Here is a 26,232-nt window from a genome sequence, read left to right as displayed (position 1 = left end):
TTGTTACAAGAATAATATAATTGGTCATAGTAGGTCCTGTTCTGCAACCTGGACTTATCTCAAGTAAGGGATTACAGAGACATAACACAAGGAACTACTTACTTGAGTTGAAAAAGGACAGTAAGCCCTTGCTCAGTGTAAATAAGAGGCGAAACATTACGCTCTTAGGAAAAAAAAAAACACATAGATTTTACATTTTTAAAGCTAAGAAAAACACAGAACCCTGCAGACAGATAAATCAGAGGCAGAAGGGGAAAAGCCTTTTTAGGGGGTGATTAGGAAAGGTTGGAAGAGATCATAAAATGAAAATAAAGTGCAGAGGCTAATGTACCAATGCTGTAATGGAAACAGCTGCTAGCTTTCTCCTTCAGTGCTTGGCATCCATTGCAGTGTCACAGGAAAGACTATTAAAAGATCTGGACATGAAATGTAAATAAAACTATTAGCCAAAACTCAGTTGCTGTATTCATAAAACAGTAGCAGCTCTTTTTTGTTGTGTATGTACGTACATGTATGTGTGTGTGTGTGTACATATATATACACACACCTCCAGCATATATGTGAATATCTGTATTGATATATATGTACGCACGTATGTGTTTGCATGACTCTCTCTTTAAACAGCAACTGCTAACATTATTACATAATATTGCATCTTACTATTGGCTGAAGTGGATAAGAACATCAATTTTTGTTTTCAGTAAAACTGGGTGTGGAACAAGCACCCTCATTGTTCTCAAAATGCAGCAATATTTTTCCTTCAAATTCCAGAACTTCAGTGCAATACAACATATAGTGCCTAACATTAAACCCGGAGCAAATTAAATATCAAAACTTTATGTCAAATATGTTCATTATATCCATAAATATTCCTGGAACATTAGATCCTTATAGTCAGGGCAAGCTAACTAAACAAGCGCCTCAACGTTTACTAAATCAGATTTAAAACTCCTACCAGCAAAACAAAGTGCAATGAAGTAACCAGGTCCATTTCTAATTGTATTTGCTTCTAACTATTACCTTTTGTTGAAGAGATACAGATCTAGTTTCATTTCCCTCCTTCAAAAAGAAAGAATTGGCAAGAACATGAAACCCTGAAACATGCAAATACTGCCATTACTTCACTGCTACAAGCCTATAATAAAGCACAGATTTGATAGTACTATCCGTGTAGTGTGGCGAACCGCACTCAAATAAACAGTTCTCCATGAAGAATGAAAACCCAAAGACTAAACCCTTCCAGTTCAAACAGTATTGTTGCTTTTAACATAAGCCATCCACAGAAATCAGGCAAGGAGGTGACAGGAAATCCAAAAATAATTTCGTTTGGCCTCGTGCACTGTGAGAAAGGAGACTGCAGTTTGCTTTTCACTCTTCTTACTGGTTGAGGGAAGTGGTGAAAACTATGAAGGCTATGCTTAAGTAGCAAGCAACGATGGTACCCACAGACCTATTTCTACCAGAGTTCAGCACAGCATCACTGAAATTCATCAATAAAGGTGGCATTTGAATAGCATGAACTTGTGTTGCGGGGCGGTGGGCTTAACAAAACCCCTGAATTAATTAAATGGATAATGCAAATGACTAAATGTGTGCAAAATCAAACTGTCTAGTGAACACAGTTAAAGAGGCCAGATGTGCCTCAAAATTTCCTGGGAAACACAGCCTAAACTTGGCGCTTTCTTTTATCAGAATGAAGAAAGCAAGCTCTCAGAGTTTACCAAAGTGTGACCAATTGGAGCTTAGTCTTCTGTTGCCAATTGAAGAATGTAAAAAAAAAAAAAAAAAAAAAAAAAAAAAAAAAAAAAAAAAAAAAAAAAAAGAAGCTCTAGTTTCTGAGGGCAAACTACAAACATACTTTTTATATTCCAGTGCCACATGATAAAAAACAGAATCAAGCTGACTGGTTGAAATTCGACTGGCAACCAAAGACCAACCTATTATTTCAAACTGTTATGGGAAAGCAATAAAATTGCTACCAGGTCTCCTCATGTTACTCTTCAATAAAAAGAAGCCATCAGGGAAATAAGAGGAAAAGAAAACACATCAAAACCTCTAAAGTTTCTTTAAGTAAAAGTACACTTCTGTGTGTTATGCCATCTACTTCTTGGTTAACATGACAAGATAACTGAGCAACTAGAATGCTAGTGTTTTGAAAACACCAAGCAACCACAATCAATGGATTTTATTTTGCTCTTTTGACTGCAAAAACTTCATTCACATGACAGTATTGGCATATGCTTCGAACATCCTCATGAGGTAATTTTCCTTCCAGTATTATTTGGTGGAGTTTCTCTGGAGACAAACACCTCAAGCTGTGTTTGTGCACAAAAGTGAGATTTCAGCTAGGAAGAATCAGAAGCTGTGAGAAGATAAAGGAATCAAAAGTTTGGTATTTTTTTCTGAAGATCGGCTGGCGAAAATTTATCATAAAGGACGTACAACTGAATGTAGCACAATTAGACTTCAAAGTTAGTGAAACAAAGAGCTTCACATTTAATTCCTAATAGTATTACAGGCAGAATCTAGAGAAGTTGATCCTTTCACCTTGAGATTTAGCAGTATTTGTCAACTTACCATAAAAGCAGACATATTATAAATCTCTGTCACTAAATGCAACTTTCTTACTTGCAGTGTTGGCTTAAGATTTCAGAAAATTTAATCAACACCATAGTGGCCCTAGAGCTGGAAAACCTATCTATACAGACATGATTCCTACTTCATTGCATGCAACTTGCCCTGTACGCTCACTTGAGCTGTTTAATCAAGTAGTGTTACACATATATAAGCATATATATATATATATATATATATATATAATGGAAGCATACATTGCGGCCGGTGTCAGAGCAAACTACCTATTCCACCCCTTGATGTTTCTCTCAGCTTTTCCAAAAGAGAAAAAAAAAATTACAAAGAACCTGCTTGTCAGTCAAGCTGCTCTGAATAGTTTTACAACCTTTCATTCAAATGTAAAGGCTTTGTTCCAATTGCCAAGACCATTTTGTAAGAGTTAAAAGAGAAAGTGCAACAGAGAGTGCTTACTGAAATACTACCGCACAACCAAAAGTCATTCTCTGACCTTCCTCTTTGTCCAAATGGCTACTCATTGCCTTCAGTAAATTGTGGTATTAAGAATGTAACAATAAATTTTAAAATCGTGCTTTTAAATCTCATTTAAAAAAAAACCCTCAAATCAAGCTATAACAACTAGTAATTATATTTATTAAAATTATCACATTTCAAACTTATTTTTAAGCAAATTACGAAATGATAGATTGTGTTATTGTTCACTGTGGTGAAAGGCTGCTCTGACAAAAGCTGCACTGGGCGGAAATAGTGTTACAAAAAGAGAAAAAGAAAGAGGTTTATGAAACAGAATATATATGTATACGAACTTTTCTGATTTTTTTAGAAAGGTATTTACGTTTTGCAATTATGACATCATCAGAAATTTTAACGAAAGACTCTTTTGCTGTCTATCACCCAACTCGAAATATTATGTATAGACCATGTTTGTTTTTTCTTTTTTAATCCATATATATTCTGTGACTGTTAAGAAATAAAAATAGTTCCTTGATATGTAAGCACACTAAAACAAACTCTATTTTTTAGCAAAAAATATGGCCAGCACCTCTGTTGAAGACAATCCACAGATCCACAGGTGTGAGCCTACATGAGGACTTAGGGCAAGATGTATTTCTGTTGTAAAACATGAAGCACACTCAAGAAGTCAGAAAATCTCCAGCCATTCAGAGAACAGAGCAATATATCACCATGTGAATTAGAACATGATATAAGTACAATATAAAGCTGGAACAATGTTAAGAATACTATAAAAATAATAACTTCGTTGTTGGATCATTTGTACAAAGTATCTTAGCTCAGACCACAGTAGACTGGTTACATTCAGCAATTCCAACTGTATACCATGCAACAAATCTGGAACGTGCACTCAAAAAGTGAATTCATTCTTTGAGAAATACGGATCATGTGGCATTAACACAAAACAGCCTAAACTGCTGCAGAAGAAATCCAACCTTTTTCAAGGGTGGGTGACAGAAATCCAAAATATAAATATATCCTTATCCAAAATAGAAGTAAAGGTGAAGGATAGCTGAAATGTTAGTACTTCTGCAACAATACTCCTGATGGGGAACATGCTCAATATCACATGTATCAGTAAGAGTGTAAGAGGTGAAGAAATACAGGAGTTTTTTATTCTTTTAGAAATGCAAATAGCATGGATAACACAGGGCACATAAAGGGGAACCTGCATTCGACGTGCAAAAGATGTGTCCATTTAACAGAAAGCAGACCCCAGGCCCTCCCACTAATGTCAGTACTATGGCAATAACACATTTCTTATACGGTGGAGAAAAAAAAAGGCACTAGTTGGAGCACGCAAAAAACCCTGCAGATTTCAGATTTGTGATTTACTTGTTGTCGATAAAATAGCTTTCCAATTATTAAGGAATGCATTCTGTGTTAATGATCACAACCAGGGGTCCAAGCTTTACCCTTTTGTCAGAACTACAGCAGATCCTCCCCGCAGCTTCACCATTAACATGTCTGTTTCCTGTCAGACCACTCAGAGATAATGTCATTTATCGAAGGGCGGCACAAGACCAGTCATTAGCTTCAGTAAAAGACCTCAAACAAAGGCCGGATGGCGTTTTATCCAGGGCTCATAGGCTGCAGCCAAGAATCTCATTGCCTAACAGTTTAGAACAAGTTATCTTTAAAAGCGTGATTTTGTCCCTATCAAGAATTCTAGAACACTTCTCTGAAGAGCAGTAAAGTCTGTATGGAAAAATTTAGTCAATGGTTTCATCATATGCAATTAAGTGCCTGATAGGAGCTTGCTAAAGTTATCCTTTGGGTGGCTGGGGTGGTTTTTTTTTGGTTGTTGTTGTTGTTGTTGGGGGGGTTGTGGAGATTTTTTTCCAGTCGTTTTACTTCGTAAGGAAAGACAGAGTAAATCAGGTTCTACCTCAATAGCAAGACCTTTGAAGAACTGACCCTTATTGTGTTTGCCTGCAGGAGGTGATTCACTATTATAAATTCTTCAATGACTGAGCTTCTGGAAATCTCTAAATGAAAGTGGAACTGGTTAACTGTATGTACGAACATGTATTTTCACAGTCTCTCTTGTATTATTGCATTTCAGAAAGCTTCTATAAAGTGCCAGGTGAACTTTTTAAAATAATGACAATAATAATTAAAAAAAGAAAGAGTCGGAAAAATACAAGCAAATCTCAGCTTTTCAATTCCTGAGCTTATGCTGAAAACTAGGAACAGATGGTACTTTCCATGTTACTTGAATCTGGTTATTGAACACCTCTATGGTTACAGGAGATTTTGCTTAGCACTTTTAACATACATTTCATTTATTGGACTATAAAATGCTACTTTGGAAAAACAAGTCTTTATATAGCTATAATTAAAACAGTCTTGCAGGAAAGCCCTTTAACATAGAGAACACAGTTAACCTCATGACATCTGGACAATCAGTCCTTTCCTCTTTACTGGGTATTTAAGAAGTTATTAAAATTGTAAAATTACTAATGCCCAAAGTGAAATATTTTCCCGTAGTTCTGAATATGGTTATCAGCTTATCTACTTTGTTTGATAGATGCTCTAGACCAGCCTCCATTGTGCTACACTAACTCTTGCTTTGCACAGGAATTCAATAGAAGATCTGGTCATACATATTGGCAGAGGTCAGCAGGTTCACACGGAAAGCTTTCCTCGGCCAAAGGGCAGCACCTCTTCACCCAGCTCAAAAAGCACCGTCACACTACTAGACAGCACTACAGAACTTTAAGAACCTTGAGCGGTGCTTATTGTTAGACACCCATACTTATCAATGTTTTTAACAGCTAAATCCCTTATGTAGCTTTCAAAACAGTTTGCTGCCAAACAACAATAGACTTTGTTCTTTAATTACAGCAAGTGACCTCCCTGCCCTTTTATTTCACAGTGAATAAACTACACACAAGGCCAGCAAGAAAAGTACATGAAGAGCATATCTCCATAACATCATTAATCAAAGCATGTACTTAAATGATTTACATCAATGGGTAAAATTCACTCAGAGATTCCTGACGGCATAAAAAATACTATCAAATCCTAACACTAAAACACAACAAGGAAAGTGAAGATAAAATAAATAATACTAACCAACATGCTAATTTGCTAAAGACGACTTTCGAATGCGAAATGCAATCTTAAGGAGAAGCATTAAGCTAAAAAAAGAGAAAAATTCCATCCTGGAGTATCACTAGGCTGATACATTTAGAATTATAACTAAACCCTTCTGATTACAGCTTTGTATCTACAGCATTAATTTCATGTAAACATACTGTTTTTCATATACTAAATGAAGTTTTCCCATATATCTCAGAGTAAATTATGACTGAATGAATTCCAAAATCTCCTCACAATGCATACAAAGCAAATTTTGTAGCTATTCTGAACACTTTTCAATGAAACAGCTGTTAAAAAACAAAACAACAAAAAAAAAAAACTTAGCTGAAACAGATGAAGGGTTCATGCTGACAAACAGTCAGTAACTGTGCTAAAAACAGTATGGATAAGAAATGGAAAATGGAGACAGGTTTTAACACCAAAAATTTTAGGAGTGGTTAGCCTACCTGTCAAAGCTACTTATTCAGACATGTCACTGTTGGCTTAGCCATAAAATGGACTGCACAAATATAGCTCAAACATCTTAGAATTACAGCACACTTTGACTTTATCCACATATTAGGGGAGTGGCGACTTTTACAACATACTTGCGGTTTCTGCATAAAAGAGCCAGCAGAACACAGTCATTGATTTAATTAGGCTTCATAAGATCCAATTTATCATGTTTTACATGACTTTCTGCAGCAAGGAAACATAATAAATAGACTAAAAATAGAATTGAAGCATGCTGTGAAAGCTAAACAGTGACTACAACTCCTGGGAATCTGCTCCAAGCTTTTCACAAATAGTAAACAAATGTAGTATTATATTCCATACCACATATAAAAACATGTAGATTTTTAATCAGCAGTCACGAACTCATCTGATTCTAAAAGGAAACTTCCAAATTCATGAGGCATGTCTTGCACAACAGTAAGATAACTGAACATTGATTTCAACATGCAGGCTGAAAATTATGTATTTATCTACAGATACAAGTTGCTTTGTGCAAGTATGGCATATATGTTCTAGAATATAAACAGTCAAAGCAATAACACTTCAACGATCTAAAACCTTTAAAGAATTCTTTCCAATAACGATTAATCATTTGGAGAGAGAAAAAAAAAAAAAAAAAAAAAAAAAAAAAAAAACAGAACAACAAACATAAAACACTCAAATGTTACTAATGTTGCCACTGGCTGGACTTAAAATATCAACCATTATCAGCAACAAGCAACATTATTATTATTATTATAAAAGGCAACATTATTGGCTCAGAAAAACGCTAAGGGACTTTACTTAAGATAGCAAGCAAGCACACCATTGTGCCAGACAATGGCCAAGGCTGCACGACTCTGGTGTGCAGAGCCTGTATTGAAGTCGGTGTGTGCCAACAGCAGCGGCTGTTGCTGGAAATGCAAGCTCCAGACCTCCTCCTGGAGCGACATCTACAACACACAGAGTGTGCCACTGACGCTGAACTCCTCCATACGTGTTTGCTCTGAATTTGCATGCCATCCCATTTACATTGCACCTAAGATTACTCGCACGTATATAGATTCTTCATACAATTTCCTGTGTGACTAGAGAGTTGAAAGAATACAAAAACGGGAGAAACCACACCACCCTCTAATCTCCGTTGCCATGGCAGCAGCCTTTGAGATACTGAAATGTTCAGATTGCCAGCTAAACAAAATTGTTGAATGTGAACATTTGGCTGAGAGATTAAAAGGCTAAGGGGGTTGCAAAAGGGCAGTACCTCCCACATTCCAGGCAGCCACTGAATCCAATCAAATGGCTCTGACTCTTTAACCACAGCCATTGTGAAGACCGGATTAGGGCAATTTATCTAGATAGTTAAAACAGATTAGAGAACTGCAATTTGAAGACTATTGGCAACAGAAGTAAATGCCTACTGTACTAAGATAATAAAGAGACCATGAGATTTTTGGACACCTTTCTGCCGTGAACAGCACTTTTCATAAATCAAAATGCAAACATATACACATGAATTACACAGCAATCTGGTTTTCTCATCTGCATTTAGACAAGGTCATAAGGCTCATTCAAATTCATCGATAGATATGCTATCTTAAAAGCAATAGTATGCATACAATATGAAATTTAATTTGTTCCTTGCCTTGAACAGAATCCCTTGGAATTATATTCCAGTACTAACAAATATCTGCTAGCACAAACACCCAAATCTAATCCTCCATGCGACTTAGTATTACAAAAACTTCACGACTGAAATACAAAAAGCTGGTAGCCAGTCACGAGAAGACATAACTCCCCACTCCCTGAGACCTTCAGCTCTCCCAGACATTTGCAGAGCATACAGTTAACATTGACCCGAAAGTCTCCCCATTGCTGAATGTTCACTCAGGGAAGTTGTAAAAGCAGGTAATTTAGGACAAACAGCTGACAATACAGTCACAATATTAAAACCCTGAGATTGTTCATTTGGAGGATGTTGGTCTGCTTTATTTTTCAGGCAGAGCAGGTTCTCTTTGTTTAACAACCTGTAGCATTTTCCGTACTTGTAATCCTGGGCCAACACTCGCCCTCTGGACCCCCAGAAGACTGCTTCTGCCCTAGGGACAGAACTCCCATCAACACCAGAACATCCTTGAACCAGCAGTTGACAAAAGACGACAATGTCTCACTCCACCTTTCCCAAATAATAGAGTAGCAGCCGTCTATTCATACAGAAAGCATCCAAAATAGAAAGGAATAAAACCACACACTCCCATCCCATCTGATTTCTTTCACACATTTCAACCGCTCAACAAACAAGCACTTCAAATCCAAGAGCCAGCATGGCTCAGAGAGGAAAACTCCTCCAGACAGGAGACAAACTGCTCCACTCTGTTCCAAAAGCTGTTTTGCACACAAGACTCTCAGCACAAGGTGCATTTCCCTCCTCCCAGCATCCTCCTTCCAGGAAGACAAGAGGCATTGCCTGTCTGCTGGCTCCTTCCTCCCAGTTCCCACACCAGCTTCTGGGGCCTCTGGGCTACAGTGCCACGGAAGCCCCCAACACAATAAGCATCCTGCACCTCCACGAAGCACAACGGCGGAGCCCCAGTCTCTGCCCACAGCGCCTGTTTCCTCCCCAAGCACAATCTCAGCTCTAGGCAGAGGTCAGAGAAAGGGAGAGGGGTTCCTTTAGACTTTGGGAGAGGAATGGCCATGAATGCCTGCTGATATTGTGGAAGAGTCAGCACACACAAGACCTGCTGCGCCTGGAGCCTGAGCTGCAGCCCCAGCCTGTGAACACATGCCAACCCACTGGTACTGCTGCTCTCTGCTAAAACTGGGGACAGCTCAGTCAGGGTCATCACTGCATTTCTCCTTCTGGGTAAGTGCAATTAAAACGAACAGACAAAACAGAGACATTCTCCAGGTCTGAAGACAGGAGAGGAAATCACAAGTAAGAGCAGCACACTGGAAACATGGTATCTTCCTCATAGGGAACAGGTCTCTGGGTTGGTTTTGGTTTTTTGGGGTTTTTTTAAGGGAAGGAGGAAGGACATACACATGTCACAAATACACAGCAGAGAGGACAGAGGAGCCAGACATACAGTCATGGGACACTCATGGGACACTTATTATAGACATGGGGAAACACAGAAGAGGTGGAGAGGAGCTTTGTCCTACCTTTTCTGTTTTCAATTTCTTGATTCGCCTGTGGCTCTCCTCCTCCTCCTCCTCTTCCTTCTTTACCAAAACAGAGTTCCCCATTAACCCTGAATCCGGGGTACTTTTGCTCACATCCCCCACAGCAGAGGAGGTGCAGTGGAACTGGCTGCTGCTTCCACCACTGCCTCCCTTGGCCCCGAAGCCATAGAGGTGCCCAGAGGGAATTTGGCTATTGCCACCCCCACTGCCATTGGGGTGGCCCTGCTGCAGGTCATGCTGCTTGTCCTTCCTGGATTTTCCTGCATCCTTATCCCGCTTGGAGCCTCTGCTGCCTGGGGCTTTACCTGGTTTCTCCTCTTTGATTTTCCCACAAGAGGCAACGGTGGTGGTGTTGCTGGTGTTGTTGTTATTGCCGTTTGGGTTACTGCTCACACTTTGACCCAGTGCTGAATTCATGCCAGTTGCCTCTCCAGGGCGCCCTTGGACTTCCTGCCTTTTGCCAGCACTACTGATCTCAGGAATCCCATACAAGGCAGCAGAAGGGAGAGATTTATTAGCATCCTTAGAAGTTTTACTCCTTTTCACTTTTGATTTGCTAGTCTCTTTGTGAGAGGAATTCCCCTGGGGAGCAGAGGGCTGAACAGAAGCGAATTTTAGGCCATCAGCTAAGGCTGAGGTAGCATTAACCCCACTGGAAGCCAGACCCCCGCAATCCTTGGAACTGGTGTTGCTGCTGCTGGTGGTATTAGAATTATTCATCTCAAATTTCTGTCTGTCCTTTTCTAAGTCGGCGTCCAAATCGATTATTAAATTCCCAACACCGATTTCCCAATCATCGCCACTGTCATAAGTGTCAACTGCGTTTGGATCCACACCTTTTCCTGCAGTGGAAGTGTTCAATGACATCCTGAAGATAAGATCTCTAGAGTAAAAATCCGATGAACTTTTCTTTGGAGATGTGGGGACATTCGTTTATCTCCGCTGGGCTCTCTTTTAAGTTCAACTCTTCTTGTCTTCCTCCCCTAGGTGTGCCTAGGCTCACAACCTGCAGTCCACATCCACGTTGTCCTGTGAGGAGGGAAATAGTCAAGTATTTCTTGTCTGGGTGTTACCATGATATAACGTCACTCAATAAAGAGGGGGCAAGGTAGGGGGGAGCAAAAACATTCAGCATTGCCACGTTCTTAAGTTTGTTAAGCCAGAGACAGTGGCTGTGGTGTTTCTATAATGAGCACTTTTAATCTAGTTGTATACCAACATCCACAACCTCACTTTAATAGCCATGTCCATAAAAAAAGAATAAAAAAAAAAAAAAAAGAAAAAAAAGAGGAAGAAAAAAATTTATCTACATTATTTAAATCCACGAAGTGCAGGAAATACAGTCAGAGAAATGGTGCCTAGCTGTTGGAGCACATGTTGTAATCTAACCCCTTGGACCACCACCTAGGCACGAAAAGGAGAAAAGGAAGGACACGGATTCACTCTTCAGTGCATTGCATGGATTTTGTGGCTTTAAACCAGACCCTTGAAGTTTTGTGACTCTCCAGTATTATCTTTTACTCCCCCCCTTTCCACTTAATCTCTTGGGGGGTGGGGGAGGAGAGTGCTAAGGGAAGTGGGAAATCTCATTTTCCCTGCCACAATGCACCTTCTGTTAAAAACAACAACCTACAAACTAAAATGTTTACCTGAAAATATTAAAATCCATAGGCTAAAATATAAAAAAAAAATGTGATAAGAAATTTAAAAAATATCATTTCTTTTAAAAAATATCCTTAAGGTAACAGTTCTAAAAGCAGCTCTAATGTATTCCTAGGTCACACAATTGTTAGGTCTGTTAAATATAGTATTACTGACTGTACAGGAAACTGATTAAGACATACACTTTAAGTGATCTGCACCAAGGTGGCCTCAGTGACCGCAAATGAGTGTGTGTTTGACAAAGCTTAGTTAAAACGATTTTTAAAGGGATGTCTCCCTTTTACCATCGACTGCCGAAATATTTATATATATACGCATAATGCTTACCTTTAATCCTTTATCATTTTTAATTAAACAAGCAAATCAAAATGCTGTTCCCACTCGTCTCAGCAACAACTCTGTGCCTCATTTTACTTAAAGAGCAAGTGATCAAGAAGTAGAAAGCAAGTATCATCTCAGCCAGTATAAATCGGTCAATAACATATCTCCCCCTACTTTGGCACACGGATCAGAAGTCCTTTTTTTTTTTTTTTTTTTTTGTTTTTTTAGGTTTTTTCGTCCTTGCTTAAAGAGAAGCAAAAAAAGAAAAAAAAAAAAAAAAAAAAAAAAAAAAAAAAAAAAAAAAAAAAAAAAAAAAAAAAAAGCTGTGCCTCTCAACTTTACGAGCTGGGAGGTAATATTTCACATTCAGAAGTGAAGCATCAAGGACCAGATTTTTGTTTGTTTGCTTTTCCTGAATAAGCACCGAGAAGTAATAATCACCACAGTAATACTCAACCACAAAAAAAAAAAAAAAAAAAAAAAACAGAGTAAGAAAAAATGTTTCCCCAACTTCACACTCCGTCTTCAGCCCCGGACCTGGGAGCCATCCCGATCAGTAAGTAATGATCCCACGAAACAAACCTACAGGCGCCCGGGTGTTACAAGACAGAATGTGCTAACATCGGGATAAATTAGTGAAAGGGAGGAAGGAAAAAAAGAAGAAAGGACTGAAAATCTGGGCTGGATTCCGCCTGTTAGTTGGGAAGTGGCATTTTTTTCGCCCGTCCTGACAGATCTGATTTCTTGAAGTAACTTGAGGGGAAACGGGCGGGGGAGGCGGGGGGAGGGGGAAGGGGGGGGGCGAGGAAGAGGAGCGGGAGGGGGGAATCACTGATCTGATAAACCGGTTATCAAAACATTTCGTGGGAGTGGAGGAAGGACTGCGTGCTCTCAAACGAACTAAATTTTCCCAGGGGTAAGATTTCGGGGAGGGGGGTGCCTGTCCCCGTCCGTTCGTCTGTCGGTCCCTCCCCCACCAGCCTTAGATCAGCGCTTTTTAAAAATAGGAATTGGGGGGGGGGGGGGGGGAGGAAACCAACAAAAAACAAACCACCAGCATAGGCACGTATCAGTTTCGAATGGCTGTCTCGGGGGCAAAAAAAATAATAACAGCGAAAAACCCGTGAGCTTGTGCTAGTCAGTCATGCGGTAAGTAATTCAGTAATTAGAGTCCGAGGAGATAAAGCAGACGACCTTTTTGTCAGGACAGATCGCTCCCACCTTATTGTCTCAGCAAACCTCGCACTCTACCGTTATCACCCCCTCCCCCTTCCCTATACCTCCCTCCCCAAGTCAGACGGTCTCGGAGCTTTAGCTTAGTATTTTTAATTAGCCGGCGATGGGAAGCTAAAAGCCGTAATGAATTGCCGGTGGCGGGAGGGCGGGGGAGGAGCGGCGGCTCCCGCCGCCCGCGTCACGTGACGCCACCGGGCCCCATTGGCCGCCGCCGAGCGGGGCCGGGGCCGCCCCTCACACACCCGGCGGGGCGGGCCACGCCCGGCCCCGGCCCGCCGCCTGAGCTGGAGTCCCGGAGTGCCCCCCAGCAACGCCTCGCCGAGCCCGCCGCCACCTCCCTGGGTGGGGGGGCCCATTTACCTCAGGGCTTTCCCTTGCCTGCACCTCAGGGCCGGCAGAACGAGACGGCGATGGAAGCGGGCAGCCGCCGAGGGACGAGCCCACCCCCACCCCCCAGCTCCAGCCTCGCGTTTCTGGTGTCTCGGTGTGACATGCGAGGTGCCTCCCGATCTGTCGGTGTCCCATCGCTCCTGCTAACGAGCGCAGTGCTCTAGGGGCCCGGGGGGCGGGGAAGCAATGGAGACTTGGCTGTAATGGTGTCACTTTTGTTCCCCCCCTCCCCCACCCTGGGTTAGTTAAAACCCAAAAAAGGCACTACGCTTTAACGCCCCCCAAGTGCACAGTCAAGTATGATTTGTGTGGCTACAGTGCTTTCACCCTCTTACTTCCCTCAAATAACTCACCCTGTTTGTGGGATTGTTTTGGGGTTTTCTTCCTCTAAAAATCCCCAAGAACTCTAGTAATTTCAACTCCCAAAACTCTTTAACACTCCCGTTAGCAGAGAAAAAAAAAAATCCCCTCTAAGTGCTACAGACACACCACGCAACCGTACTTACGGTCTGTATTGGATCGAGTTGACCTTTTCCTTCTAACTGCATTGAGTGTGTTTTTGTTGCAGCCGCTTTTTATTTTAGGAAAAAAAAAATCTAATGTCTTCAACAGATTTATTGTGTTTGGAGGAAGAGACCACCAGATATCATGAACCTTCCTTTCTTTCTATAAACAAAATTAAAACAACAACGACAAAAAAGGAAAAAAAAAAGAAAAATAAAAAGGAAACCAAAATAAAATAAAAATAAGAACTGGGGAGAGAAGGCAAACCCGGCATGTGTGTCTGTCCCCTCACAGGCTGACGCACAGGGGACAGGGGCGCTGCCCCCACAGCAACGGCCGAGGCGGGGGAGTGGGAGCCTCGCTCCGCGCGGTACCTGAGAGGCACTTTTCTTTGTTCGCGATGCCCTTTCCCTGCCGGCCAATCAACACCCAGCTTTTATGAAACCGGGCCCTGCCATTGGCCCGCCGCTCCTCCTGCCTGCCGGCGAGGGCGAGAGACACAAACACGCACCCGCTCACACCCCCGGCGCCCGCTCGCACTCCCGCCTTGCAGCCCGGCACACGCTGCAGCTCCGCACTCGCTGCAGCCCCGCACACACACCCGCCCGACACCCGCACACACTGCACCCCCGCTCATTATGCACCCCGCAAAAGCAGCACCCCCGCACCCCCGCCCGATGCCCTCAGCCCCGCACACACCCCCGGTAGCCTCGCACCACCCCGCCCCCCCAGGCATTGTACACTCACACGTTCCGCACTCAGGCGCACACGACGCACACGCACGCAGCCCCTCGCTCTGCAGCCCGCAGCCTACACCGAGCCTCCTTGCTGCAGCCAGATACAAAATCGTGTTTCCCATTTCAATTATCCTACATAACATTTAAAGCTGAGGGAGAGGAAAAGAAATGAGGGGAGGGGGAAAAAAAAAAAAAAGAGAGGGGGAGGAGGGGGAAAAAATAGAAAACCAAGGTGGAGTGTAGCTCTGCCAAGACTCACACTTCGGGAGGAAGACTCCCTCATTTCGTTTTAATTTAATTTCAGGGCAATTTTCGAAGCCATGATGAATGATTTTTCTGTGCCGGTTTCAAAGAGGCAATTTAGAATCTCAGTCATAATTTTTAAATGCCCCCTCATTCAAAATTATAACAGCTTGAAGCCAGCGAGAGAGGCTTGCTGATACACATGTGCGATTATTTTCGTGCTTAGTGGAGGAGAAAAGCAAACAGTGTCTGGAGGAAGGGGCTGAGGGGAGCTTCAGGGTAGGGCAGCACCCCCACCTCTGCTTGGGGGTCACCGAGGCGCTGCTCCGCTCTCCGATCAGCCCTCTTTCTTGCATTCACTTTTTCAGCTCCTCATGTATTTTATTACATATCCATTTTTACAATATGGCTTAAGTTAGATAGGTCGGGTTTTATTCTTTCTTTCTTCTTTTTTTTTTTTTTTTTTTCCCTTCCTCTTTTTCGGAAGGAAGGGGAGCAGAAAATAACCCTTTTGTTTCCAGACTGCTGATTTACTGCCGCACGCACTGAAGTGTGAATGCCAGCGACCCTATAACTACCACGTGAACATCCTTTCACAGGAATTAGTAACACAAATCTTCCCTATCGGGCTTTGTGTAGCTCGAAAATATCCCCCTTAATCATTCCTTTTGTTTACGTAGGGAGCCATTATGCTACACCACTGCGTTAAATTGCGTTTAACCCTTCGCGGACGGCGGGGGTGGAATGGGGGCGGCGGCGGCCGCCGCCCGCGGGCTCTGGAGGATCGGGAGGTGGGGGGCACTAGCCCCGCGGACACCCTGTTCCTTTTAATATCCTTAAGCACGATCTACTCTTTGTGTGTGTGTGTGTGTCTTTTTCCTCGCTTTGACTTTTTTCCCCCCCTTCCTTTTCCCCTTGATCTCGCTGGGACTGATCTCCCTGTGAAAATCGATACGGGATGTTTTTCTTGCCAAACGTACGCATCGCCCAAGTCAAGATTTCCGGCAAGAAGTCAAAGCGTGGCATTTACGACGTCCTGCACACCCATGACAGGGTGACAAAATACCTCTTTGGATTTCGTCCAGCTGAGCAAATCACGCGCGTCAGCGTCCCCGCGTTGCAGGCTTCCCAATGAAGGGGCGATTAGTGGAGAGGTGCCAGAGGAGCAAAGCCCCCTCAGACCCGGCTTTGCAGAAGGTGAAACAAGACTAGTGGGGGTAAAAACCGCCCGTGGCGTGGCACTCGATCGCGCTGTGGCCAGCAGGTCACAGCGACGAGGGGCCCCGGGAGAAAAGGCTGCCCTCCAGGTCCAGGAGCCCCTTACGCCGCGGGCACTGGGGTCACCAACACACGCTACCTTGGGAGGCCTTGCGCTGCCCAGTCTGAGACTGCTCCGTTTCTCCTGTGTAAAAATACTTACTTTTCAGGGGCTGATAAAGAAGGGTTTATTAGCAGGGATATGTTCATTGTCAAGGAGGCCCTTGATCACATTAAATGTTTAAGCCATTAGAAAGGGGGGGAAGGAAGCCAAAAAAAACCAAAACAAAACAGCGACAACAACAACAATAAAAAACACCCTCATGGCATGTGTCCAGCACAAACAAGAAATACGGTGAATACATCCCTGTCCCGCCCGGGTGTCGGGACAACGCTGGGATAATCGCGAGGAGGACCTGTGAGCGGCCACTTCCCAGCCGGTGTGGCAGCGGACACGGCTGGAGACACTGCCACACTCCCCCAGGGAGGGGACACTTGTGCCCAGCATGTGCAATTTGTGAAGGAGTGGGCATGCATAATGTTAAGAGGTACCGAAAATCACAGTTTCTCCGGGGTAGCTCTTGAGTGATGTCATTCACTGGTGAGCAAAATTTAAAGATCGGCAACACCAAGCTTTTGGTCTACTTAGTCGTGGATCACTATTCCTGTTTCCTTACAGTATGTATTTTTCAGATTTAGGTAATGGCCCTGAATTTTTCAGTATCGACCTCTGTTTAGACACGTTTCACTTTGGGCTGCTTCTCGTCTGCAAAATTACAGTCATTTTCACATTATTATACAGTGAGTAGCAGACAGTTTGTATTTAGCGCTGGGTGGGGGAAGGGGTATTATGGGAAGTGATCTGCTACGGTCAGCACATAATTTCAGCCCAAAGAAAATTGCTTCTGAATAGATGGTCTGTTAACTAGCCAAGGAACAGTCACTGGGAGAGATTACAAAAATGCCTCTGCTTTATCTGCCTTACACCATCATTTTAATTTTTGAAAGCAGCCATCAGTGGAAGAGCCAGCCACAGAGGGTTACTAACTAGAGAGGCCAACTGATGGGTAAAGTATCCTTAAAAACCTCCTTAGATCACAAATTTCCGAGGGGAGCCTCCCCTCTCGCCCCATTCCCTCCCGGCATTTGTGATGAGTCTAGAGGGAAGGAGCCTGCCCAGCGTACCGCATGGTTGCCGAAGAAGGTTTTATTTATCCACTTCTGTGGCAGAAATTAGAGCAAGGTTGCTCGCCGGCCCGTGGGTGCATCTGCAGCGGCCGATTCCCATGAGTGCACGCAAAAGGACCAGTGAACTCACATTGTCCCGCCACTTTGAGAATGTCGGTATTTCAAAAAGCGGCCCGGGCCCGCTGAGTGATTTCGTGGCTTTTCTGCCTCAATTTATAACTGCTCTCCAAATTAGATTACAACTTTATTTCTGTGCATTTTACAAGACAGACAAAAGGCCAATAAATTAGCGATGTTTGTCTAAAATAGGAAACCCGTACTTAACTGATGCAGCTGCAGACCGCTAGTAATACCAAGAGATCAGCATTCACCCGCCCTGGTCCCTGTCCGATTTTTTTGTTTTGTTTTGTTGGGAGGGTTGTTTGGTTTTTGTCGGTTTTGGTTGGTTTTTTTTTTTAACCTTGCCAGACATATGCATCGCACACGCTAGGAAAAATCACCGCCGAAGGTCTCTTTGTTTGGCGGAGGGCCCGCGAGGCCGCCCTCGCTGCCCCGGGCCGGCCGCAGCCCGCGTCTGCCGTGAGGAGAGGCTCCCGCCGCCCCTCCCGCAGCCGCGCGCTGCCCGCTCCCCCGAGTGCTGAGCGGCCGCCGCCCAATCAGCACGCCAGAAATCGCTTTCGCGGCCCGCCATTGGCCGGCGGCGCGCCGGGCGGGGCGGGGGCCCCCGCGCGGGCCCGGGGGAGCGGCGGCGCCGCGCCTGAGGGGAGCGGGGTGGGCCCCGTCGCTGGGGTTAAACTTGCCGGTCTAAACTGCGGTAATGCCACCTAGGCTTACCGTCGTTTACAGCGAAGCCTTAATTGTCTCCTCTCATGCAGTCTCTCTCCACTTCTCCCCTTGTTCCCGCGTTCCGTGTTGCAGGAGCACAGGTACGGGTCCGTACCTCCGATCTCGGCATTATAGACAGCATGTCTGCAAAGATAAGCCCATCTTTTTCTTTTCAACTTGCACCAAAGAGAGGGCAAAAATCCATTTCTAATCAGGACTTACTTGTCAGACTAATTACATAAACAATGAGTGGCGTTTCTCTCCTGCACAACGTTTTGCACATAAAAGTTTGCTCATAGCAAGCAGTGCACTGGAAATTGTATTGATCCGAAAATTTTGGGTTAGCGCATCCTTAGAACCCTCAGAATATCCCACAGTGTTATGGACAAACTTTCAATTGATATGCACAAACTACTGTCTCTGCAGATTAGTTGTGGGTAATTTATTATAGCATTGCTGACTGCCAGTGATCCCTAGACCAGAGTGTGGGAACTGATGATGCAAACTGCAGAGGAATCATTATACACTTGGCAGATACTTCTGTTAGATACCACTCTCTTTTTTTTTTTTTTTTTTTTTTTTTCTCCCAGAGGAAAACTTCTTCTTTAGAACAGTCCACAGACTCTTTTACATTTATCTGCATATTCACAAGGAGTCTCAGTTTGATACCTAATCTAGAGGTCAGTGTCTCTGATGTTTCAGCATACAAATACAGTTTCTATATGGAAGTAAAGTGCTGCTATGTTGTTTACTGAAGAGCAGCAAAGATGACCTGTCAGCTAGATGGAATGATCTATGAAAGAGCCTCTATATATATATGTATTTATTTGGGAGTACAGAGGGAGTGTAAAAGGTAAACAGGATAAAAACTATCCTTCTGAGAGCACAGAGAAAGAAAACAAAAACGAAGGAAACAAAAGAGAACAAAACAGAAAAAAGTGGGAAAAATGTAGAAGAGAAAAAAAGTAAAGGAAAATAAAAAAAATAAAAGAGGAAAAGAGAAAAGCAACAGTTGAAAATAAATAAGCAAAAATCCTACCAGTGTAATGTGATAATCAGTGAAATAAATACAGAAGAAATAAATGAGAAGGAAGTTCCTAAGTCCCATAGCATAGAACTTGAAAATTAGGCTGGAAAAAGCACTAAAAATAAATAATACGGGTAATTACTACATGTTGGCATTAGAGCGAACTGAATGACCCAGTAAGTCTTTTCTATTTTGTAAATTAACAGCTCTCCAAGGTTCTGCTGTAGAATTTGAATTACAAACCTTTTACCTAGACGTGAGTATAGCCTTCAGTTCATTGTATAGATAGTAAATTTTTCAAGTAATTTAAACAGCATATTTATTTATGTAGTGCTTTGTGTAAACATTCGGAGAACTTTAAAAAGCATTTTTTTCTTTCATAATAAAGAGTTTGTTCTTCAAAACCAGCAATACATGTAGAAATCTGTAACAGTCTTGTCACAGCCTAAGCTTAATGTTTCAGAGTCCATTATAATTTGTAAGAGAAATGATAGATGCAGTTTCAATATTTTAGTAGGACAGCATGTCCATGTTGTAATATTGCTAAGGTGAAAAATGTACAGAAGGCCAGTGGCTGGGTACAATACTTCACATTTTCAGAGAGAACAAGTGAGCATGGGGAAATTAAACTGAGGCTTAGTGAATAGGATTGGATTGCTATTTTAGAGGAAAGGCTAGGAGTCATAGGCCAGGGAGAGGGAAGATGGGTCTTGAAATGGAATTTGCAGAGGAGTAGCCAGTTAGGCATAAGGAGTCTGCAGCAAAAGCAGGTTTGAGAGGGACTTTCCCAATGTGAAAGGAGAGTAAGAAGCATGGTGTTGAATAAGCCAAAGGAATAGGCCAGATATCAGATAGCATATACCAGGAGTAAGATAAAGGTGACTAAAAGTTAGAATGTGCACTGTCTGGTAAAGTGAGGAATGACTCCGAAAGTTTTCAGAGCCAAGGTTAGGTATATCATCCTCACAGGAAGAGTGAAGAAAACATGCTGCTACATTTTTGACAGAAAGGAGCTCAAAGATGAATGACCCTTGAAAATCCACCAGAGAAGAATAAGAGTTGTTTGGGTGTAGGTTTGAACCCAGTAGTTTTAAAAACTGCAGAGGTGTGGAAGGAGAAAACCTATGCTCTGGGACAAGACAAATACCAAAGATTTTGATAACCAGGATGAGAAGCATTTAAATAAACCAAATATGTTAGCTGCTAGAGCTGCAAGTGAAGAGAATAATCCTAAGAACGTCTCTATGTGTACCAGAGCAAGGAACTGTGACCTCTTGCTTTCATGACTGTCCTTGTTGCTCTTTTCTTGTTTCCTTTGCTGTATTGGGGCAGGAGAGAAACACAAAGAAAGCTTTCAACTACACAAGAAGGGACCTGCACTAAAAGCAGCATGAGGAAACAGGAGTGAGACAGTAGGAGAGAAGAAGAGGGGGTGATGAGACCAAGAGAGGGAGACAGTAAAGATGACAATGTAAATGCGAAAAGGGAAGATTAGTACAGAAGATGGGGAACCGGGGCAGTCTGGTATCAGTCTCCCAATCATTATGTGACAGCTTCTGTGATTTGGCCATCTTACCTTGAAATAGTAACTAAACCAACAAGTGAATGTAAAAACACCAGTGATTCCTTTAGCCAAAAGTAACACAGCTATGTTTTTTAGTTGATGGTGACACACAATCAGGTGACACATTACTTATTTCAAGGTTTACATTCTCCATGGAGTTATCTGAAACATTGCTGAATTGCACTATTTACATTTGAAGAGAAAACCCATCCAGCTTTTAGACATTTTCTTCAGAGGTATGATTGCAAAAATTTAATTATAAAAGAAGCCTGGTAAATAAAAGAGAAAATTAAAAACCAAAACAACAAAACCAAACAACAACAAACAACAAAACAAACCAAACAAAACCAAAAACAAACCCCCAAAACTGGAAAAGAAACCCAAAGAACAAACTAACAACAAACCAGACCAAAACTCCAGGGAATGCACCAAGGCAGAAGTAAGGAATATCAAGTAAAAAGGCAAAAAATACTTGCAATGGGAATTTCCCAATAAAGGCAGTAAAACACCTGGGAATCTAGAATATATTATACAACATACAAAATTATCTGAGTTCTTACTCTGTTAGTATGTGGTATGTGTATAACACTCTGATAGACTTGTTATTCACCTTTTTATATACAACTTCGAGGAGCTGTACCACAGCAGGGCCCATGAAACATAGCTGGTGTTGCACACCACAGCTGTGGTACAAGAAAGTAACATAATCATATCTGCTAGATCATTATTTGTATTAAAGGAAGCAAGTTGTGATTGTAGCTATACTAAACACCTCACATCTGTCTGTTTCAGAGCAGTGGTGTGAGCTAAACGTAGCACCGTTTGTGTCAGACAAGAAGGCAGAGGTGGTCTGTTTAGCTGGTGAGCCTCTGCACTGGACTTTGAAACCTGCAGGTCTTCTCATCACAAAGCTTCTGCTTCCTCACTTGTAATTTCGTGTAACAGTGATTACTTCCCTTACAGGGTGCCCTGAGGACTGTGTTTGTTAAGCATATTGAGATCAAGTGTAATGTGATTAAGAACATCTGCATTAGATTTAGACCTGTATTGCAAATAGCTGCTATTAAAGCAGACTTTCCAGTGACTGCAACTGCTCTCTTCTTTGGGACCAGAGAAAAGAAATGCCAAGAATCACACAGGTTTCTCAGTTTTATCTGCCTTATGTAAAGATCCTCTGTGCTTTTAAACCCTTAAGCTGGGATGGAAGCAGGCTTTTTGTCCTGTTCTCTGAACTTCCACTGGGGATGTGGAAAAAATAAAATGTGGTGCACTTTTTGTAATTGTTGTGAAAGAAGTCGTGAGTCCTTAGGAGATGTTTAGGAATTGTTTTGGAGCCTAAGCCTGTGGTGTCCCAGAGCCAGAAGTGCTGTTGCAACTATCTTCCCACAGGTGTACTATAAAATAACCTGGAAGAAATCCTGTGAGGATCACTGCTTCTACAGAGTATATTCTAGCGCATATTCATCAAGAATGCCCAAAAGATTTCTTGTATTTAAACAACAAGGATACTTATGAATTGTTCCATGCTCTGGCCCATGGAATATTATTTTGCAGACTAAATACCTCTCCTTCCTTTTGTCCCCAGATTTGAAATTTAAGAATTAATTATATGTTGCTTGTTATAAAATTTTGCTTTTTCATTTTACAATTTTATAATTTTAAAGACACAAATGTAATGCCCTCAAAAAAAAAAAAAGTATTGATATTTTGCCCAAATCAAAGTTTTATGTTATTTAAACAGATTTGTTCGGTTTTAATTTTAATGGTAATATAAAAAGATATCTGCAAGTATATCAATATTAATCAGGTGTATTAAAGTGCAGTGGCTTTTTATTTGGAGAAATTAATTTATGTGAGCAGTTTCTGGCTCTAAATCTTTTTATCTAGCACTTCATATTTTCCTGGTTAAAAGCATTCCTCTGAGGTCAAATAAAAATTTGTAATGAAATGCAGGCCAACTCTCTCATACTGCTGTTCAAAATGGTGAACTAGATCTGAAATATAATCTGTTAACATATTGTTAATGAAAACATTTGGCACCGAGGTCAAGGCTTTTTGGGGGAGGGGAAAAAAAAAAGTAAAATACACTTTTTTTTCCCCCAGAGAATATTTGCTGTCTAGCCTTCTTAGTTGTTCTTTGTAAAAATACATGGATTACAGTTTAGGGAAAATATTGTTGAGAGGAATGCATTGCAAATGCACAAATTAAGTGGGTAATTGCTTCTTCCCACTTATTATGCTTTTACCCAAAATTATTATTTTGCAAGAAATAAGTATGAGAACTGTCCTGGGGTTGAGCTCTGCCTTTATTGCATCCTTAGGCTTTAGGATGATGAAGAATACCAGTGTGACCTTAAGCAGAAAATATGAAGCCCTAAGTCATAGAGCCCAAAATTTGAATATGTTCACATACTTCATAATGATCAGAAACTTTCATGAATAGTTTGCTACATTCACACCGTGTCCCAACTCAGAATACAGATAATTGTTCCTAAGTTCGGTTATCCAGAAGGTATTTATAGAAAGAGCTTTGAGGAAAATGTGATTGTGTTCCTTTTATTTCTCTCTATTTTAGCCTTATTATAAGGAGAAATTATGCATCTGAAAAGAAAAACATGAAGAGGAGACCCCTTTGCCATTACTTTGGAAGCTGAGATGTGGAGAATGAAAAAGCCATTGGTCTCAGTTTTACTACCACAATGGCCTTTTATGAGAGGGATTAGATACGCCTAGAGCTGGTGCAGCATTCAGTGCTGCCCTGGACAACAATCTGGAAAGAAAGACGATAAAAATCAGTTTGTCATAAGGTTAAATCACTACAGACTAGCTAGATTGGCTTTTCAGATTGTTTTTCATTTGGGGAAACAAGGTAAAAAAAAAAAAAAAACAGCAAGAAAGAGATAAATATGGTTCTAAAGCTGCTTGGGTTGTCTGGTGGTTTTTTTTGGGTTTTTTTTTTTTTTTTTTTTTTCTCCCTTTTTTTTTTTTTTTCTTTCCTGCAAGATGTAGCATTCAGAAAACATGTTGAGCGAGTTGAGGCATTAAAAAGATCAGTCTTTCGTTGCTGAATGAAAGACTGTTGTGCGTGTGACTCACATACTAAACAGAAATCTGCCTTCAAAGCCTATTTTACTGTGTAATTACATATACACAAAATGTAGCTGTCTGCTTCAATCAAATCCTAGGAAAAAGAATAAAACTCCTCTTAAGATGCAATTTTCATGGTTTTTCATAACCTTAGAACACACACTGCTAATGCAAAAGGGGGAAGTACAGCTGGAAGGTCCAGATAAGGCACCAGTCATTGTTTTGTATTTTTTTTTTTTAATTATTACTTTATAAAGACATTATACCTCCTACTCAGAATGAGGAAAATTAGTGTCCTCTCATTATTTTTCCTCTTTATGGGTTGAGTTTTTTTCCTTGAAATCTTGTTATGCATTTCAGGAGCAGCCAGTAGCTATGGAAAAGTGTTTTTTTTTAAAGCAATCTCTGTTAATAGTAGCAAGCTTTGAAGAGAAATCTAGGAATTCCAAACCTATACAAACCTTTGTATTGCACTGAGCACTCCATATGAGCAAAACCAAATGTAGAGTGAAAGAATGCATCATAAAACAAAATAATTGCTGGCAATCAGCTCTCTTGGAAACTTTCAAGCCGGACAACATGTGTGAACCATTTCTTTTGTGAGACACAAAAAAACATGTGCTAGCATAAGTGTGAAACTATATGTATATACATATATATATACACATATATATAGATATATATATATGGGGTTTTTTAACACTACTATTCAGAAGTCTTTTTAAATAACTTTAACTGTAAAGTTTGTTAATTTATGTCTTGTCCTCTTTCAGAAACAAATCATTAAAGTGTTTTTTATGTATGTCTAAATGCACCTTAAAAGTTTCTTACTTGGAAGACATCCCTGGTTGTCTCCCTGGGAGACTGTGGCAGTAGTGACAAACAATGTGCTCCGCAAATAGCTGTGCCAGTGAAGACGTACAGCTCATCATCTGCCTGGGGACAGTACATCATATTCCCTCCACCTGAGCACGCTCTAGATCATTTCAACCAAAATGAGGCAAATTAGCAAAACTATTTTCCCCACTGCTTAAGTAGTCGAATCCATTTCGGCAGAAGTGATTTCGAGGGGGCTCTTCCTGGAAGAGATGCTATTTAGTTACTTCTGGGAGGAGACATGGGAGTGCTGTGATAAACAAGTCACAATAGACTTAGAAAATAACTCTATTTCATCTGCAATGGTTGTTTACAGCCCAATAGTCATATCCTGGAGCTTCCTCTATTGTTGTTAAGCCATTGATTCTTGTAGAATATTCTTGCTAATTACTGAAGGGAATAGGTTAAAACTGGTCACTGAAAATTTAATTCAAACCCACATTTTCTGTCCCAGTCACTGGCATTGCTTGCCTTCACAAAAAGGCTGATCTCTCCAAAACAGGGCAATGTCTGTTAATTACAGAATTAATTAGATGAGGGGCCCGACATGTTCCGCTGTGCAATGTATGTGCATTCAGCCAGAAAAGTTTTCTGGCAAACCTTTCTCCCACCTAATCAATGTCTAGTAATTTGAACTCTGACATAATGCAGCGATGGGGTGAACGGGTGAGATTTAGGATTTCTGGTTGGTGTGGTGAGCTTGCAGGTTTTCTGTATTTCTGAATGCCCTGGCAAATGGGTATCCAGGTCACGTGGATTGTGTCCTCTCTCTCCCGGACTCGTTACAGTGGGGGCTTGTTGGACATAATGACTGTACTTTCGACAGACAATAGGTATGCTAAGGGGATTAGCTGAAGCTACTTCCCTTACCTGCCTGCAGGGAGGGAATTTGGAGAACAAACACAGAACAAAAGAGTTACGGCTCAAGTGAAGTTACTGCAAAGTATGCAGGGGTGTGATTTTACAGCACACTACTGCACACTTTCTCGTATGGGCATCCTTTGTGCACGGTGAGGGTGCAGTTCAGACAGACACTTCAGCTGCTCTAACAGCTTGTTGCTGCCAAGAGAGGAAGTTCCTTTCTCTAAGGCCTGGGTTTCCCACTTTTTCTCCAGCCCTTCAAGTTGTGTGGTCTCATCCTCTCCATTGCACGGATGTGGCAGTCATTTGACCCCTAAGTGAGTTGGTGGAGTTTGTTAAGCCAACAAAAACTGTTGACTGTTTTGTGGGGTTAGTTTGCTGCTGGCTCAGTGAACTGAATGAGCACACTCTGCAGTCAGAGAGGACCAGATGTGTCACCTCTTAAGGGGCTCAGTGGTAGCATACAGTTTAGGTGGGAGTGAGGGTGAGGAAACTGAGGCCTGAACAGCGCAAGACAACCCCTTTTAATTGCAGTAAACTGTGAAATACCATTTCATACCACTGCACCATAAGGAAAGAGACCT

General features: G+C 41.7%; 1 protein-coding gene across 4 annotated transcripts in view; it reads right to left on the bottom strand.

Annotated features, from left to right (window-relative positions):
- Window positions 1-14,604, bottom strand: part of ZNF608 (zinc finger protein 608) — an 86,842-nt gene extending 72,238 nt beyond the window's left edge. For 3 of the 4 annotated variants that reach the window (XM_041395970.1, XM_041395968.1, XM_041395972.1), the window contains exons 1-2: window positions 13,450-13,562; window positions 9,850-10,899 (exon numbers count right to left, since the gene is read on the bottom strand). In XM_041395970.1, the coding sequence (XP_041251904.1) occupies window positions 9,850-10,737 (888 nt within the window). In that variant the 5' untranslated portion in view covers window positions 10,738-10,899; window positions 13,450-13,562. Of the gene's footprint in view, window positions 1-9,849; window positions 10,900-13,449; window positions 13,563-13,985 lie in introns of those variants that run through there. The other variant, XM_041395969.1, reaches the window with a different exon arrangement.
- Between the last annotated feature and the right edge of the window lie 11,628 nt (window positions 14,605-26,232).

The sequence above is a fragment of the Onychostruthus taczanowskii genome, unplaced genomic scaffold (assembly GCF_017590055.1).
Source record: "Onychostruthus taczanowskii isolate IOZ18803 unplaced genomic scaffold, ASM1759005v1 scaffold122, whole genome shotgun sequence".
NCBI classification, from domain to species: domain Eukaryota; kingdom Metazoa; phylum Chordata; class Aves; order Passeriformes; family Passeridae; genus Onychostruthus; species Onychostruthus taczanowskii.
The sequence above is the reverse complement of the archived record's forward strand: the minus strand, read 5'-3'. Positions and strand labels throughout refer to the sequence as shown.